Source organism: Gopherus flavomarginatus, chromosome 10 (assembly GCF_025201925.1).
Source record: "Gopherus flavomarginatus isolate rGopFla2 chromosome 10, rGopFla2.mat.asm, whole genome shotgun sequence".
Taxonomy (NCBI): Eukaryota; Metazoa; Chordata; order Testudines; family Testudinidae; genus Gopherus; species Gopherus flavomarginatus.
This window is the reverse complement of record NC_066626.1, coordinates 62,835,266-62,854,023: the sequence shown is the minus strand read 5'-3', so window position 1 is coordinate 62,854,023 and position 18,758 is coordinate 62,835,266. Positions and strand designations below refer to the sequence as shown.

The following is an 18,758-nucleotide window of genomic DNA, read 5'->3' as shown; positions in this document are numbered from 1 at the left end:
AGTATTTAGCAAGGAAATGCGTTAGCTTACTTTTATTTTGGCTTGTGTTTTCCTTTGTGTAAGAGGGAGGTTTATGCCTGGTTTTGTAACTTTAAGGTTTTGCCTAGAGGGGAGATCCTCTGTGTTCTTGAGTCTTTTGTTATTCTGTAAAGTACTTACCATCCCGATTTTACAGGGGTAATTCTTTTACCTTTTCTTTAATTAAAATTCTTCTTTTAAGAACCTGATTGATTCTTCATTGTTTTAAGATCCAAGGGTTTGGGTTTGTGTTCACTTGTGCCAATTGGTGAGGATATTAGTCTCAAGCCTCCCCAGGAAAGGGGGTGTAGGGATTTGCGGAATTATTCTCAAGCCTGCCCAGGAAAAGGGGTGTAGGGGCTTGGGGGGATATTTGGGGAAGGTAGGGCTCCAAGTGGCCCTCCCTAAATGTTTGTTTAAATCACTTGGTAGTGGCAGTGTTACTTAATCCAAGGTATAAGAGAGAAATTGTTCCACGGGGAGTTTTTAACCTAAGCTGGTAGAAATAAGCTTAGAGGGTCTTCATGCGAGTCCCCGTGCCTGTACCCTAGAGTTCAGAGTGGGGAAGGAACCCTGACGCCACCCATAAACAAACTTTTATTGTCCCTGAAGTAGGACCTTTGTTATATCCTGTCATCCTTGATCCACAGGCTCAGTAATCTGAGATTTGTTGCTTTTCCTTCCATTTTTATTCATTTCCATTATTTTTAAATAGCTACACTTCTTATCTCTCTCCTCTTACCGCATCCTTCTAAGCTGACTTCTTTGTTGCAGTTATCACCTCCTTGTTCTAACGGCAATTGGCTTCCGACCCTCCCGTTTCCCATTTCAGCTTTCACGGCAGGAAATGTGATTCTTTTACTAGTTAAAGCCTTACTTTCCTTTCACCAATCCTTGCTTCCATTCCTCTGTGTTCTTTCATTTTGTCCTCACATATTTCCACTTTTCAGTTTATCTCATGCCCCTTTCAGCTAAACCTGAACATTGTATACACAGAGCTGGAGACAGGCCTACAGTTAAAATTAGTTTCTCACATTGTTAAAAAGTACCTTAGGAATAGAAAATAAAATTCCCCTTTTCATTTGATTTGCAACCAACATACAGACACTGCAGCAATCTTGTTTTCCATTATACAGTACTTTATCTCTAGTCTCCCTCTTCTCCCCCCCCACAAAAAAAATATTGCAAATAAAGGTTCCTTATTGTTAATGCCAGAACATGCATGGACATCATCTGCCATTTTTTAATGAAATTGTGAGCTACAACACTGTGGTAAAAGTTTCTCATTTTGTAAGAAAAGGTATGAGTTACGGACATTGTAATTGTCAGAATAGAGCGGTTCCCCAGCAGCAAGACAAAGAAGATTTTGGTGTGCTGGAGAGCAATATCTCGTTATGCAGTCTTTTTTTTTCCTCCTAGCATAGTGCAGTGTGTTTCATAATGAGCAACGGAGAGCACTGTGTCTTAAAAGTTCAGTTTCAATTATGCAGGCAAGCTAGATTTATTGGCCAAGTTAAGTGAAATACAATGAAAATAAATGCACAGGAAGCTGCCCTTTCAAGTATTCTTTGAAAATAATGTTAATACGTTTATTAATTTAAACATAAAAACAGACTTTTATATAATGTTTCTCAGTACAGTGTTACTAATAGTTTGAATAGCTGTTGTAAACATTTTTCAGACTTTCAGATGCATTCTTTACTTGAAGAAAACAGAGTTCATGTGAATACGCCCATAGTGTTTGCCTGGGAGATATATGGAAGTTAAGTGGCTGTTAAGGAAAAACTTTTTTACAATTTTTGGTTTAAAAAGTGCTCAGAATGCATAAAATTTCATTTCTGTACAGCGAATGACTTATAAGGACACACTAAATGCAAAAAGTAAATGCTGCTTATATTTCAGTTAGCGTCTTAAAGGAAGTCTAAGAATGCAATATGCTATATAATTGTGGGAAGGGACACCTGATAGATGTTGTGTGAGGAGTCTGAGCAAATGAAATTGTAATGGAATTCTTGTTCAGACTTTAGAAAATAGCTTTTTATTTATTTTTTTTTCTAGAGATGCTACGTCCATATAATTCATTACCTATTTGCACATCTTTCAGCAAGTCAATAATGAATCAATGAATTTAAACCTTTACACCATTTTTAGCATAACAAATATAATCAAGGGTGTTTTTCAGTGGTGTCCTTTTTATTGTTGTTTTCCTAAGGCATTTCTGTGGAGATACTCTGTGGTTCCAATGAATCATTTTGATTCTTTTCCCTGGCAGGTGTATGAGGCAGTCCCATGTTACACTGAGTGCAATCAGCATTCCTGGGTAGTAGAACCATGGTCTCCATGCAAAATCAACAGTGAACAAAATTCCCTCCACTGTGGAGATGGAATACAAACTAGAAAAATCAGGTGCGTGAAAAGAAAGGCATAATTATTTTAAATATAAAGAAGCTAAAACTTTTTTTTCATATAGAAAAAGTAACTGGACTTATGAAAGTGAATGTCCAACATCTCTGAAGTGGAAAGAGGTGTGCATTGACATGTAAAGGTTTACAGACAAAGCTGCTCTCAGATGCAGTTTTATTCATAGTCATAGAATTAGAGGTCAGAAGGGACTATTAGATTATCTAGTCTGACCTCCTGTACATAACAGGTCACCAACACCACCCAGCACCTGCACACTAACCTAACAACTGAAATGAGACCAAAGTATTACAACCTGCAGGAGACTAGGCTATTATGAGCTGGGAAATGATTAGGTGAGATACTCAGATAATCCTGGAAAGTGACCTGAACCCACATGTTGCAGAGGAAGGCAAAAATTCCCCAAGATCACTGACAATCTGTTCTGGAGAAAATTCCTTTCTGACCCCACATACGGTGATTAGCTGGACCCTGAGCATGTGAGCAAGAACCAGCCAGCCAAGCACCTATAGAATGTTACAATCATGACTTCTTCGAAGTCATACAGTACCTACATTGGAACTCTTCCTTTGACATTCCGGCTGTATAGTAGAGCAGGCTAAACAACAGAATAACAATGAGGAAAAATTTGGATTCACTAATATTTTTTTTAATAAAGTCCACCACATTCAGTCACTGTGATTTATGGAGTAATATTAACCATTTGCAAATATTTCACACAACCACTAATTATTCAGGAAAGTATTCCTCTATCTCCAACTTTTTATGAATGTTACTAGTGATTATTCTTCCAAAAATTTATTCTGGAAGTGTTTTTATTATCTCATAGTCTCCTCTTTAAAACACTGTCTTCCAATCAGGGAGCAGAAACAATATCATGTGACAAGTGACCAATTATTTATTCATATTCACACAAAGCAACAAATCAAAATTTAAAGCTTGCATCTCATAGTTTAAAATTATTCAATTATTATTGAATATTTACAAATAAATGCATACAGGAAGTCAGCATTGAGTTAGCATAGGTTTGAAAGCAATTCTCTAAATTCATAACTAATGTTATTTGTAACAAATAGTTTGATCAGCTTTCCTGTGCAGACCCATGGTGTGTATATATATATAATGGCTCATTTGGAAACATACAGACCTGTTGTCAATAAGCACCTCGTTGTTCTCTACATTAAGCTATTATCTACCAGGTGTAATCGATTATTAATTTTTTTCCCTGTAGATGTGTAAATACTGCTGAGGATGGTGAAGGCGAGACTGTGCCCATTACGCAGTGTGATCAGTCTGAAATCCCTAATGAAGCCCAAAAGTGTAATCTTTACTGCCCTAATGAGTGTGTAATGTCTGACTGGGGACAATGGAGCCAGTGTCCACAGGTAAATGGGTTTTACAGTGTCTCTTAAGGGAATGTTTTCATGCCCGCTTCTCAGTTTCCTCTTCTTGAGTCACTTTAGGCTCCCTTCATATAGTACGCATGTTTCAGTAGCAAGGATAACTGACTTTCCAAGGGAAGTCAAGCTCAATGGATTCTACATCCAGACTGATTAAATCTTGATGTTTTTAGATGTCTGCTATTTCTCCAAAGACTTTGCCTTAGAAAAACTAATTAGAAAAACACATAGCGATTATTTATGACAGATGGCCAGATTGTTCCTCCATTTGGACTGGTACCAAAGCAGGTACAAAGAGGATAGAGAGCAGCAGCTCCATGGCATATCTCCTGCTGACTCCTGATCCCAGGAAAGGCCGTCTGTGCTGGGCACAGGGAAGTATTTTACAGGGGAGTTATATAACTCTCATAGGTATTTACAGGTCAACCATAGCGCTGGAGCCACCTGGCTCTGGGAAAAGCAAGGTTGGGGCTGAGAAGATAACTGTTTTCCCCCCTCAAACCTGAAGAGAATTGCATTATCTGGCACTGCTTCCTTCTCCACACCTTGAAACACTCTTGAGGCAGTGTTTGGGACAGCAATTAGCGATAAGCCCAGTGTTGCATGATTGAGCTATAGTGCCATGAGGAAAGGAGAGGACTGTGAATTGCACAAAGGCACACGCCACTATCCAAATGCCCTTTGTAAGTGTCGCTATATTCATGACGTTACCCCCAAACACTCCCTCCCAGAGAAGGATGGAAGGAAACTCTGAATCTTGTGCAGATTTTTGGTCCTGGTGGGTATGACATAGCAGGGTTTCTCACTCACCAGTGTTATGATTCACACAATAATTGCCCAGCTTTACTTTATTATTTTAACTTAGAAAAATCAAGACAGGTTTTGTAACATACCTGTCTTGTGTAATTTATCTATATGAGAGCACTGTACTTAAGTGACAGATAAACATTGTCCCTGTGTTACAGGGTTCATTATCAAAAGTGTGATCATTATTGGGCATGTGTTTCCATTATTGCAGGCGCAGAAAGTTTCCTTGCACAATCAGGCAAGCTTCTCTTCTTCCACATGGGGACATGTCAAATAAAAATTGTATTTTCATTCCGGTACTTATCCTTAGTGCAGCAGGGCTTTGATGCAGTGTAACACTTTGTTCCGAACCTATATCTGTTTCTTGGATAGCTTTTCAAACTCCCACTGTGATAGCAGCAGCTAGTCTTGGGAAATGTCTTTTTCTTGACCAGCGAGTGTTTCCAGGAATGGAATTAGTTGTTGTTTGTGCTATCATGGAATGACCAACTCTGTAAATGTTTCCCTTTTGTCCTATGTTTTGTGACAGACTCACCATTGGAAGGTGCTAAACCAGAAATTTTAGGGCATTAGAAGTGTCAGCACCAATTCAGTTTACTGAACAGACTGTTTGTTTTTAAAAGTTATGCTACCCACTTGCTGTGAAAGGGAGGAGTGTGTGTGTGTGTGTGTGTAGGTGCTTAACAGACATAAAATAATGACGCTTTGTCTTGAAGAGTTTATAAAGTGAGGTCTGATCTTGCAAAAGCAACTAACAAACATGGTTCTTACCACTATAAGTTGTCCCACATGCTCAGTGGGGCTACTCACGTGAATAAGAATTACAGGATCAGATTTGTTTGCACCTATGAACAGGACCGCCTCCAGGCACCAGCCCAGCAAGCAGCTGCTTGGGGCAGCCAATGGAGAGGGGCGGCACGTCCAGGTCTTCGGCGGCAATTCGACAGTGGGTCCCTCACTCCCTCTCGGAGCAAAGGACTAGCCGCCGAATTACCGCCGAAGACTGAAGCGGCAGCGGTAGAGCAGCAGATCGCGATCGCGGCTTTTTTTTTTTTCCTTTTTGCTGCTTGGGGCTGCAAAAACCCTGGAGCCGGCCCTGCCTATAAATACTACCAACCCACAACTACGACCAGCACAAGGATCTGTGTGAGGAGATTCTGTAGTAAGGAGGCAGTGTCTGGTTCTAGGTTGGGGAAAATCTGCACAGGGGAGGAAATACTGTGGAGTGTGATAGTGGTGTAGCGTCCTGGCTGGTGAGCCAGCTAGTCCTCCTGCATTGTGAATCTTGGCCAAGAAACTATACAAGTTAGATAAAACATATTGTTAGTTTAAATACACTTCAGTGAAGGAAAAGCATGGAGTTTAGCTTTAGGAAGTTATGTCCTGGATTTATATTCTTGAACTGTGTATACAGCTTGCCTAACAAACTAATGACAATTAATGGGTGGGAATATTAAGTGTAAGCAGTAGCTTGTTTGGGTCTGAGACTTATTAAATGATGTTCCAAGTACAATCTACTAATCAAACAGAGACTCAGTTTCAGCTCTATCACTAAGCCAACCATTCAAGTGGTAACATGAAAGAGGATTCCTGTGGTAGAGATGGTACTTTGGGTTCTAAGGAATAAAAGCCAGACCAAGTCTCAGTCATAACATTTTGAAGTGCCAAATGCATGAGGTCTTAAACTTTGTGCTACAAAGAACAGAAATAGATATCAGGTTTTCTTTCAGGTGGGGACAAGGATTATTTTGGGAAAAAGCAATGCATGTCACCTTTTATAATGAGTGTGTTGAAACTCAGAGGTTAAAAAACCTCCAACTTTTAACCACTGTGATAAGATATCATTTCTGACCACACTGCTACAAAAATTACATGACAGCACCAGTGAAACAAAATTTCTAGTACTGACCCTGTGAAACCTCTTCCTGGGCAGCTGTACTACAGTAATTAAATATCCATCCTGACTTCAGTTAAATGGGTATCCTGTGTTAGGAGTTATCCAGGTCTTTGAGGTATAATTCAGTATCTCTAGTTGACAACATGCATATTGTGAGGTCTTAATGCAGACTGAAATCTGTGCACAGAGGACTCTGAATACTTGATGTAAATTGTGAAATGAAGATGATCCTTTTCTTCAAGCATTTTAGAGAGTCACCAAGACATTCAACTCCTATGCTATTTTGAGTAACACAGATAATTAAACAGCTCTGTTTCTTAACAGCAAAGAGGGCACTGGTCTTCATGGGTACATTTTTCAGAATTGTTCGCTATTGGCCTAATATAGCTCTCATATGAGTCAGTGATAACTTCAGTGAGAACAGAGCGAGGCCGGCACTGAGCACATTTGAAAATCCTACTGTTATATTTCATTAAGCAAAATAATAGGCATTTTAGGTGCTAAATGCCCTCAACTCCCAAAGTGGCAGAGTCAGAGAAATGAAATGAGAACTCAGGACTTGTCACTTGCCCCATAGTCAAAGGGCATTGGCTCAGTGGGAGTTCAATGCCCTCAGTGCCATGCAAGAAGTGCTCTGTGCCTTACCAGTCCTAACAGAACTATGAGACCAGTTTGGAGCCTTTGAAGAGACAGGGATCCTGATTAGAACTGCAATATCTTGGTTTGTATCACAGATACTTCAATAAAAGCAAATACTATAGGAAGATAGGGAGTATGATGATTCAAGTAGAGAACTGGGAATCAGGATGCTTCAGTTCTCATGTCTGTTCACTGACGCATTTTGTGATCTTGGGAAAATCACTTAACCTCCTTGTATTTCAATTTAATCATTTCTAAAATGGGTATAATAATTAACAACACCTTCTTCACAAGTTGCTTGGAGGTTTAAGTAAATTGTGATTGTAAAATACACTGATATCCTTTGATGAAAGGTGTTATATGGATGCAAATTATTAACAACAGCACTAGTTGACAGACAAACTTAGGCTCTGACAATTTTCTATAGCAGCACCACTTTTGGAATAAAATAAGTTTGGCCACTACAGAGTAAACAAGGCTCTATCAAAGAGTGAAAAGCAAATCACTGTGGTTTTTACAAATTTCTAGAATAGTTGCTCATATTGACAATGGTGTTGCTGACGACAGACATAAAGAAATTGGAGGTGGTTGTAGTATGTGAACACAGAGTGACCAATGAAAAATATTAGATTGAGATACTAAGGGGTACGTTTTCAGCAAGGCCTTTACCATGCTTCTTGCATATGCACCTATACATACATGTGCCCAAGTTTTGCAGGTGCAGACATTTGCATGTGAATAGCTTTTGAATGTGTAAAGTGTACACACAAGTATTTTGTATGCACAAAGTGAAGGTATTTGTTATCACTCACTCATGTATTTGTTATTGTGACCTTTATTTACCCACAGGATAAGCACAGCATGGACAATGGTGGTGCGTGCTTCCTCATGACACTTCAGCCAACATATTTCAAACAGTCTTCGTCTAGGAGTGATAACATATTTTCATTTCAAAGTATGTCAGATCCATGGGCTCCCTACTGATGCTGCCAACACTGCTGCCAGTTACTGTTGTTTATGATGGCTGTTTTTGTAGTGTGAACAGCTGGCCACAAAGAAATGAGCTGAAATATTTTCTCATTCCATTTAGGTCACCAAAAAAATTTCAGTGGTAGAACTGTGAAATTATTTTAAATGATTTTGGGTTAGATTATGAGACATATAAAATAGAGGATAGCAAATTTATTAATCATGGATCTATTAGTATACTCTCAAGGCAAAGCATGATTGTCAAAATTATACGTATGCGGCCTGATCTTCCTCCCATTAAAATCAATGGGAAAGCTTCCACTGACTGCTGTCGTGCAGTACTGAGCCCTTTTAAAGAAGATATTGGAAACGATGACCAAGTTAAGGTTTGTACTGATTTCTGAGAGGGTCATAGCTAAACTTAAGTGAAATTAAAAACTGTTGTTTGGTAGAATTATATACAACAGAGGTTGCTGTTTTGTTGAATACAATTTTCAACCCTCACATTTTTGCTTTATTCAAAATTGCAACAAAATGGCTGTTTTCAAACGGAAAATGTGTGAAACACAAGTTTTTGGCTTTCAATGAAAGGCCGTTTTCACTTAAAAAATGGAACTATTTCAAGAAATTGGATACATGGTTTATTCAAATATTTATCAAAATTTTGAATGAGATTGTCTCAAAATGCAAACAAAAAAATTCAGACTAGCCTTTTAGTGTGTGTATATGTGCATGTGCGTGTGTGTGTATATGTGTATGTGTGTATATATATATATATGGTTTGAAATATTTCACACACATTTAGTGATAGATTTTTGTGAGACAGGTTGCCAGAAAGTATTGTGGAAAATTGTAGACTCACAAGAGTTGCTTCTCCATCCCCATGATATTTGTGGCTCTCTTGAGAATTGTCAGTGTTCATGAAACTTCTCAGCAGTTGACAGGACTAAATGGCCACCATGTCATAGCTATCTCTGAAATGACCCACCCTTTTGAGTCTTAGATTGAAAAATACTTGATTATGATTCTTATCGTGGTAGAATTCCTTCCCAGACACCTGGGTATACTGCTTTTTCTTGAGTTCAAGTGCTTTGGATATTGATTGATAATAAACTCGTTTCAGTAGGAGATTCACAGAATCATAGCAGTTGGACATGGATCTCTTAGACCAGTGGTAGGCAATCTATGGCACGGGTGCCAAAGGTGGCACGCGAGCTGGTTTTCAGGGCACTCGCATTGCCCAGGTCCTGGCCACCGGCTGGGCTGCCCAGAGGAGGGGGCAAGTGGGGCAATTTGCCTCAGGCCCCGAGCTCCTCAGGGGCCCCCAAAGAGAATGGGTGAGGCTCCCGCCCCAGTCCCGCCCCTCTCCCGGAGCCTCAGCGCATCCAGGAGAGTCCCTGGACAGCACTGCAGCGTGGCTCCAGCAGGGCCTGAGACCTGCCCTGCTCAGAGCTGTGTGGTAAGGGGGTGGGTCTGGGAGCTCCAGGCTGAGCTCAGCTCCCTCCGCTCAGCCTGGAGCTCACAGCCCTGCCCCCTTATCACATGGCTCTGAGCCGGGCGGAGCTCAGGCCCCACCGGATCCACGCTGCACCACTGTTCTGTTCAGGGATGCTCCTGGATACAATGCGCTGAGGCTCCAGGTGAGGGGGGAGCCGGGGGTAAGAGGCTGGGGCTGGGGGGGGTTGGATAAAGGGGCAGGGAGTCCCAGGGACAGTCAGGGCACATGGAGGGGGCAGAGGTTGGGGGGGCGGTCAGGGGACAGGGAACGGGCGGTTGGATCCTGGGCCTTGCGGGGGGGTGTCAGGACTCAGCAGGGGGGTGGATAGGGGTCAAGGAAGTCAGGGGACAGGGAGCAGGGGTGGGGTCCCGGGGTGGTGGTGGTGGTGGGGTCTCTAGGGGATGGTGAGGGGGCAAGGAGCAGGATGGGTCAGGGATTCTGAGGGGGGCAGGCAGTCGGGGGGCAGGAAGTGGGTGGGGGTCAGATAGGGGGCAGGGCCAGGCTGTTTGGGAGGCACAGCATTCCCTATCCTAAAGCTCATTCAGCAGTTTGAGGCTTGCAGAAGAGCCAAGCTGTCAGATTTTCCATTAGGGCTACCATCCCTTTCACTTCTCAAATGCCAAAATTATCGTCTATATTTAATTTCAGTGCCATAGGGAGATTCATGTCAGGGGAGGGTAGCTTCATTTAAAATTAGCCACTGGGGGAGGGATCACATGAGAAGAGCAATATCCTGCACCACCTACCTCCTTCCCAACCCTATCAAGGGAGACCCGTCCCCTGCATTCCCTGAGGCTTCAGAGGGGTTAATTCAGTGGTTCTCAAACTTGTGTCCTGGTGACCCCTTTCATGTAGCTAACCTCTGAGTGCGACCCCTCCCCCCTTATAAATTGAAAACACTTTTTTATATATTATTATAAATGCTGGAGGCAAAGCGGGGTTTGAGGTGGAGGCTGACAGCTCACAGCCCCCAGTAATAACCTTGTGACTCCCTGAGGGGTCCCTACCCTCAGTTTGAGAACCCCTGGGTTAATTTAATTTTAGCACCCTCTGTCCATTCACATGCAGGTGCTATTTTGAGCATGTCAGTTTTCACAACATAGGCTCATCCCAGATTCTGGAACAAGCTCAAATGCTCAATTCGTTGAGTATGTACATAAGCTATACTAAAAACAAACCCACAGTAACTGTCTCCAGTTTGTGAGGGACCCCATGGAGCCGTCTCTAGGAAACAGATAAATGCATGGAGGTTAAGTCCATTAATGGCTATTAGCCAAGATAGGTAATGAATGGTGTCCCTAGCCTCTGTTTGTTAGAGGGTGGAGATGGATGGCAGGGGAGAGATAACTTGATCATTACCTGTTAGGTTCACCCCTTCTGGGACACTTGGCATTGGCCATTGTCAGTAGACAGGATACTGGGCTGGATGGACTTTTGGTCTGACCCAGTATGGCTGTTCTTATGTTCTAACCTAAATGAACCCAAAGTTATGGAGACAGATATGAGTCAAGGAAGCCAGCAGAGTATCAGAAACCTGGAAAAATCTCTGACTGGATGAGCTCAGGCATTTGGTCACAGGCTGAGGTGGTTCAAAAGCTTTGGATTTTTTTAAGCAGAATTTTTTATTGTTTCTTTAAACAATCAAAAACAGCAAGCAGCAAATATTTGGCCACACACTTCTGAAACCCCAACCCATATTCAGGTTTTGGCAGACTAATTTCAGCTTTTCAATTAAAAAAACACAACACATTTTGAAGGAAAGCAGACATTGTCCATGATTTTTTTTCTGCTTTTTAAAAGCCCCTAATTTTCGATCCAGAAAAAGTTTTGACGGAAAATATTTGTCCAACCCTTTTAATGAGCTTTAGTGCCTTTTAGCACTGGCTGATTCTGAGAACCAGTGATACCTTGTAAAGAAGTTTTCTCAGAACTGGGTTTTTGCCGAGATGCAGAAGGTTTATTTTTCCCATGGCCACCCGTGGAGGGGAGCAAGTGGGGCAATTTGCCCGGGCCCCTCAGGGGCCCCCATGAGACTATAGTATTGCAATTTTTTTTATGGAAGGGGCCCCCAAAATTGCTTTGTCCCAGGCCCCCTGAATCCTCTGGGCGGCCCTGGCCACCGGTGCGGGGGGCTCTATATTTTAATTTAATTTTAAATGAAGCTTCTTAAACATTTTAAAAACCTTATTTACTTTACATACAACAATCATTTAGTTATATATTATAGACTTATAGAAAGAGACCTTCTAAAAATGTTAAAATGTATTATTGGCACATGAAACCTTAAATTAGAGTGAATAAATGAAGATTTGGCACACCACTTCTGAAAAGTTGCCGACCCCTGTCTTAGATCATCCAGTCTATTCCTTGTCAATGAAGGATTGTTCCCTGTGGTGTACTTTTTAGTATCTTGTTCAATATAGTTTTATATGTCCTCTTCCTCTTGTGGATTCCTAACCTTCAAGACACTGTGTGCCCTTGACTCCTCTTGAAATCAGTCGGACTTGAAAGTGGCCAGTGCTCAAATAATGAACTCCTCAATACTTCTTTCACCTGATATATTTCTAAAAGGCCTTAGTTATACTTCTTTGATTATCATAAACTTTGATTTTTTCCCCCGCTCTTCTCTTTTCTGGACACTTCCTCTGATTCGAAGAATTTGTGTTTGTTTGCTCACTCCCTTTTCTGTTTCCAGTGTGGTTTTGATTCATTTCAGATTTTTCTGCAGCTCCATCTTCCATTCTTTTTTTCCAGTTGAACTGCAGCTTGTACTTTGGTTATAGTGCCTTTAGGGATCACCTATAGGGATTTCTCACCATTACTGCTCAGTGGCGGATTTTAATACTTCTTCCCATTGTACGCTACCTTTCTCAATTACCCAAAATGTGCCTTTCTGAAGTCTAACACTTGAATGTTGCTTTCTATCATTCCATTCTTTTCTTTGCTGAACCCAGTGAGCTCAAGGTCACTTATTCTAAGCTTCCCTATTATTCTTACATTCCCTTAACAGTAAGGAGTAAATCCAACATGGCTTCCACTGGTTGAAGACTGTCTTCTGGCCCATAAAGTTTTCTTCTTTGTAACTAAGGAACATCCATGTAATTTCAACGTGAAGGCTTTAATTCATTTCAAAATAAAAACAGTTTGAAGCTTGCCTGTTTTGAAAAATCATTCAGAAATTAGATTGATTTGCATTTGGCTTTAGAGATTTCATATTAGTTCCAGTTACAATAATGTGTTCAGACATCATTTGATTGCTCAAAGAACTAGCTAAACAGTCCAGAAACTGAAACTCTGCCATCTCTGTTAAATATTCAGTGATCAAATAACATGCAGTACCTGCAGTATCTTGACTGTGTATTCATCTGACTTGGAAATGTAATTAATTGACTTCAATTGAATTCATCAAAGCATTTTAAGCTGAGTTAATATGCAAGTTGTGCTGCAAGTCCCTGGAATAATTATCTCAATTTTATTTTGTTAGCCCTCTGCTATCATGCTGATAACAGTCATAGCCCCCATATCAGATCTGAGTGACCTCCTTGTTTGCCTCAGCTGTTGGCATTTACAGTAAAGAGTCTGAAATTAGTTAATAATACAAGGTTACATATATACTCAGTGAGAGCAGCTGTTCCTACTTCAGTGGTTGTTCTCCACATGGTGGTGCCATATACGTAACAATTAAATTATTATTCTCTTAAATCTGTATAGTGTTTAAATACCAACGGATTTTAGAAGTGGGAGCAAGAGATTTGGTTGGCTTGTAGACTTGGCATGGGCTTTAATTTTAGATGACAGGTCTGAATTGGTGATGGCTGGAAATGCTTTCCCTACAGAGGCAGTTGGAAATGAAATAGTGGTCTCATTTCTGTTCTTGATAGACAACTGTATACATTAGTAAAGTTTTCATCACAACTGATACCTTTATCAGTAGTCTGTTCAGAGACTTCAAGACACAGAGACTGGAGTAAAGAATTAAATAGACATGGAATTATATTTCCAAAACTAGAGATGGGCTATCCAAGTGGAGGGTGGGAAGTATTCTAGTCAAGGGACATTATGGGGAAAATTTACACTATTTCTGTTGGCGCTGTGCCTGTGGATAAATGAGTGCAAAGTTCTGCAGTTTAAGTAATGGAGTGGTGGCAAGAAACACTGGATTTCTAACTTCAGCTCTGCCACTAACTATGTATATGCCTTGGGCAAATCACTTAGCCTGTCTAGGCCAAATACTGCCTGCAGTTACACACATGCCACCCTCTAGAAATCAATGAAATTGCATTGATATAAATGAGGTCAGAAGTTTTGCTCTCTCTCTTTGTTTTCCCACCTGTTAAATGAGGAAAATGTACCTGAAAGAGATGTTGTACAGTGCTTTGAAAGTATAAAGCACCATATTAGTGCTAATTATTACCAAATACATTTCCTATGTCTGCTTTTATATAACTATGCAGTATAGTCCAGGTTTCTTGCTTTATTTTAAAGTTTGCCTGAAAATCAGTGAGGAAAGAATAACTATTTTAATAAGTACAGGATGAATGAACATATCGGTGCCTTTTAAAAAATTAAGAGTGCGGAAAGCCCACATGAACAATATAGGCTAATACATTTATATTATAATGGACTAGTTATGTTATTGTATAGAACATTTACATCTTCATGAAGATTATGATGAATGGCTCATAACACAGTCAAAACTGGTCAAAACCACTTGCTACGGCTGCACGTACTCAAGTTTAAGAGTTGCGTGTCTCTTTGAGTAGTTTGTTAAACATAATGTAGCTAGCCATATATAGTGCAATCCACAAGCATTTCAATAAATTAAATTGGCTAATGTGTTACAACTTTTGTACTGCTTGGTTATGAGAAACTAGGTACATAGATAGATTACTCATTTCTGAATCATAAACGAGGCTTAAATTGTGATATACTAGGGACTGTTAGATATATGTTAGGAACACTGTAAAACTCATATCTGGCAACCTAGCATTTTATAGCCTTACAATTGTATTCCTCGTCTTTTACCATTCTCTTCCACAACAAACTTTTCTTATGTTATATAAATGTCTTCTCTTTGTCAAAACAAAGGTGGATTCTCTGTGCTTGGTTATACTTGTATTTCCTTTTGTGTTAGCTTATAGTGGGGCCAAGTGGCCACAGCGGATTAAAAGAAATACAGTAATTATACCCCTCTACTCTGATATAACATGAATTCAGATATAACACGGTAAAGCAGCACTCGGGGGGGTGGGGCTGCATGCTCTGGCGGATCAAATCAAGTTTGATATAATGTGATTTCACCTATAACATGGTAAGATTTTTTGGCTCCCAAGGACAGCGTTATATCGAGGTAGAGGTGTATTTACCAAGATTTGCTCTGTTGGAATGAAGATGATGTCTTTCACAGCTTCTGAAGTGACTGTGCTTTTGTGGCACACGCTAATCCCATCTGGTTTTGAAATGGTTTGCTTCCTGCATGCTTTTGTATTTTGGTAATTCATATAAACTAATCTCTGAGTCCAGTTCAACACCATACATGTCATCTAGAGATAGGAATTGGAAGATGCTCGTGTCAGTAAAGTTAAGTAAAGTTATGTGGCTAAGAAAACTCCTTGTAGCTGAGTTTGACACACTTGTGCAAGTGAAAGTGTTACTGACTTCAGACTCTAAGCCCTGGTCTACACTAGGGGTGGGGGATTGATCTAAGTTACACAACTTCAGCTACATGAATAACGTAGCTGAAGTTGACGTACTTAGATTGACTTACAGTGGTGTCTTCACCGCGGTGAGTCGACTGCTACCGGTCCCCCTTCGACCCTTCCTGCGCCTCTCATGGCGCTGGAGTACAGGAATTGAGGGGAGAGCACTTGGGGGTCGATTTATCATGTCTAGACTAGACACGATAAATTGATCCCCACTAGATCGATTGTTGCCCACCGATCCAACGGGTAGTGTAGACATACCCTAATTTTAGGGCCTGAGCCTAATTTTAGGGCCTGAGCCTATTACCATTGAAGTTAAGATCAGAATTACCATTTGTTTCAGTGAAAGCAGGATTGAGTGCCTGGATTGTCAGGGACCTTGTCTTGGAACTTGTTTGTAAAGGGTTTTCAATTAAGCCCCAGCTCTGCCTTCATTTTTGTAGGCTAAATATTTCACCTACAAATAATTCCCTCCCCCTCACAGTGAATTGGGGTAAAAAAATTATTCATGGGATATGTAACTATGTGGTACAAAAAAATAGTAGACATGAGTAGTAGAGACTCTCTGCTGAGGGGGACGGAGACACCCATCTGTTGCCCTGACCGTTCATCCCGGGAGGTATGCTGCCTGCCAGGGGCCCATATCCGAGATGTTACAGAGGCATTGTCGAGGATTATCCAGCCTTCTGACTACTACCCCATGCTACTCATCCATGTGTGCACAAATGATACTGTGAGGTGTGACACTGAGCAGATCAAGAGTGACTACAGGGCTCTGGGAGTACAGGTGAAGGAGTTTGGAGCGCAGGTGGTATTCTCTTCGATTCTTCCTGTCGAAGGTAGGGGCCCGGGCAGAGACAGATGCATCGTGGAGGTGAATGCCTGGCTGCGAAGATGGTGTCGCCAGGAGAGCTTTGGCTTCCTCGACCACGGGATGCTATTCGAGGAAGGACTGCTAGGCACAAATGGCGTTCACCTTTCGAGGAGGGGAAAGGCCTTATTTGCCCACAGACTGGTTAACCTAGTAAGGAGGGCTTTAAACTAGGTTCGATGGGGACAGGTGAGCAAACCCCACAGGTAAGTGGGGAACAAGACCTAGGAGATGGGTTGGAAACAGGAGGGAGCACGGGCTATAATGGCAGAGAGAAAGGAGGGTCAGGGCAAAGCTGGGAGGCAAGATCAAACCAGTATCTTAGATGCCTATATACAAATGCAAGAAGTATGGGTAATAAGCAGGAAGAACTGGAAGTGCTAATAAATAAATACAACTATGACATTGTTGGCATTACTGAAACTTGGTGGGATAATACACACGACTGGAATGTTGGTGTGGATGGGTATAGTTTGCTCAGGAAGGATAAACAGGGGAAAAAGGGAGGAGGTGTTGCCTTATATATTAAAAATGTACACACTTGGACTGAGGTGGAGATGGACATAGGAGATGGAAGTGTTGAGAGTCTCTGGGTTAAGCTAAAAGGGGTAAAAAAAATGGGTGATGCTGTGCTGGGAGTCTACTTCAGGCCACCTAGTCAGGCGGAAGAGGTGGATGAGGCTTTTTTCAAACAACTAACAAAATCATCCAAAGCCCAAGATTTGGTGGTGATGGGGGACTTCAACTATCCAGATATATGTTGGGAAAATAACACAGCGGGGCACAGACTATCCAATAAGTTCCTGGACTGCATTGCAGACAACTTTTTATTTCAGAAAGTTGAAAAAGCTACTAGGGCGGAAGCTGTTCTAGACTTGATTTTAACAAATATGGAGGAACTCATTGAGAATTTGAAAGTAGAAGGAAGCTTGGGTGAAAGTGATCATGAAATCATAGAGTTTGCAATTCTAAGGAAAGGTAGAAGGGAGTACAGCAAAATAGAGACAATGGATTTCAGGAAGGCGGATTTTGGTAAGCTCAGAGAGCTGATAGGTAAGGTCCCATGGGAATCAAGACTGAGGGGAAAAACAACTGAGGAGAGTTGGCAGTTTTTCAAAGGGACGCTATTAAGGGCCCAAAAGTAAGCTATTCCGATGGTTAGGAAAGATAGAAAATGTGGCAAAAGACCACCTTAGCTTAACCACGAGATCTTGCGTGACCTACAAAATAAAAAGGCATCATATAAAAAATGGAAACTAGGTCAGATTACAAAGGACGAATATAGGCAAATAACACAGGAATGCAGAGGCAAGATTAGAAAGGCAAAGGCACAAAATGAGCTCAAACTAGCTATGGGAATAAAGGGAAACAAGAAGACTTTTTATCAATACATTAGAAGCAAGAGGAAGACCAAGGACAGGGTAGGCCCACTGCTCAGTGAGGAGGGGGAAACAGTAACGGGAGACTTGGAAATGGCAGAGATGCTTAATGACTTCTTTGTTTCGGTCTTCACTGAGAAGTCTGAAGGAATGTCTAATATAGTGAATGCTTACGGGAAGAGGGTAGGTTTAGAAGATAAAATAAAAAAAGAGCAAGTAAAAAATCACTTAGAAAAGTTAGATGCCTGCAAGTCACCAGGGCCTGATGAAATGCATCCTAGAATACTCAAGGAGTTAATAGAGGAGGTATCTGAGCCTCTAGCTATTATCTTTGGGAAATCATGGGAAACGGGGGAGATTCCAGAAGACTGGAAGGAGGCAAATATAGTGCCCATCTATAAAAAGGGAAATAAAAACAACCCAGGAAACTACAGACCAGTTAGTTTAACTTCTGTGCCAGGGAAGATAATGGAGCAGATAATTAAAGAAATCATCTGCAAACACTTGGAAGGTGGTAAGGTGATAGGGAATAGCCAGCATGGATTTGTAAAGAACAAATCGTGTCAAACTAATCTGATAGCATTCTGTGATAGGATAATGAGCCTTGTGGATAAGGGAGAAGCGGTGGATGTGATATACCTAGACTTTAGTAAGGCATTTGATACAGTCTCGCATGATATTCTTATAGATAAACTAGGAAAATACAGTTTAGATGGGGCTACTATAAGGTGGGTGCATAACTGGCTAGATAACCGTACTCAGAGAGTAGTTATTAATGGCTCCCAATCCTGCTGGAAAGGTATAACAAGTGGGGTTCCGCAGGGGTCAGTTTTGAGACCGGCTCTGTTCAATATCTTCATCAACGATTTAGATGTTGGCATAGAAAGTAAGCTTATTAAGTTTGTGGATGATACCAAACTGGGAGGGATTGCAACTGCTTTGGAGGACAGGGTCAAAATTCAAAATGATCTGGACAAATTGGAGAAATGGTCTGAGGTAAACAGGATGAAGTTCAATAAAGATAAATGCAAAGTGCTCCACTTAAGAAGGAACAATCAGTTTCACACATTCAGAATGGGAAGAGACTGTCTAGGAAGGAGTATGGCAGAAAGAGATCTAAGGGTCATAGTAGACCACAAGCTTACTATGAGTCAACA

General features: G+C 41.1%; 1 protein-coding gene across 3 annotated transcripts in view; it reads left to right on the top strand.

Moving 5' to 3' along the window:
• Positions 1-18,758, top strand: part of THSD7B (thrombospondin type 1 domain containing 7B) — a 539,966-nt gene that overhangs the window by 477,337 nt on the left and 43,871 nt on the right. For all 3 annotated transcript variants that reach the window (XM_050969171.1, XM_050969170.1, XM_050969169.1), the window contains 2 exons: positions 2,291-2,424; positions 3,671-3,824. In XM_050969171.1, the coding sequence (XP_050825128.1) occupies positions 2,291-2,424; positions 3,671-3,824 (288 nt within the window). The remainder of the gene's footprint in view (positions 1-2,290; positions 2,425-3,670; positions 3,825-18,758) is intronic.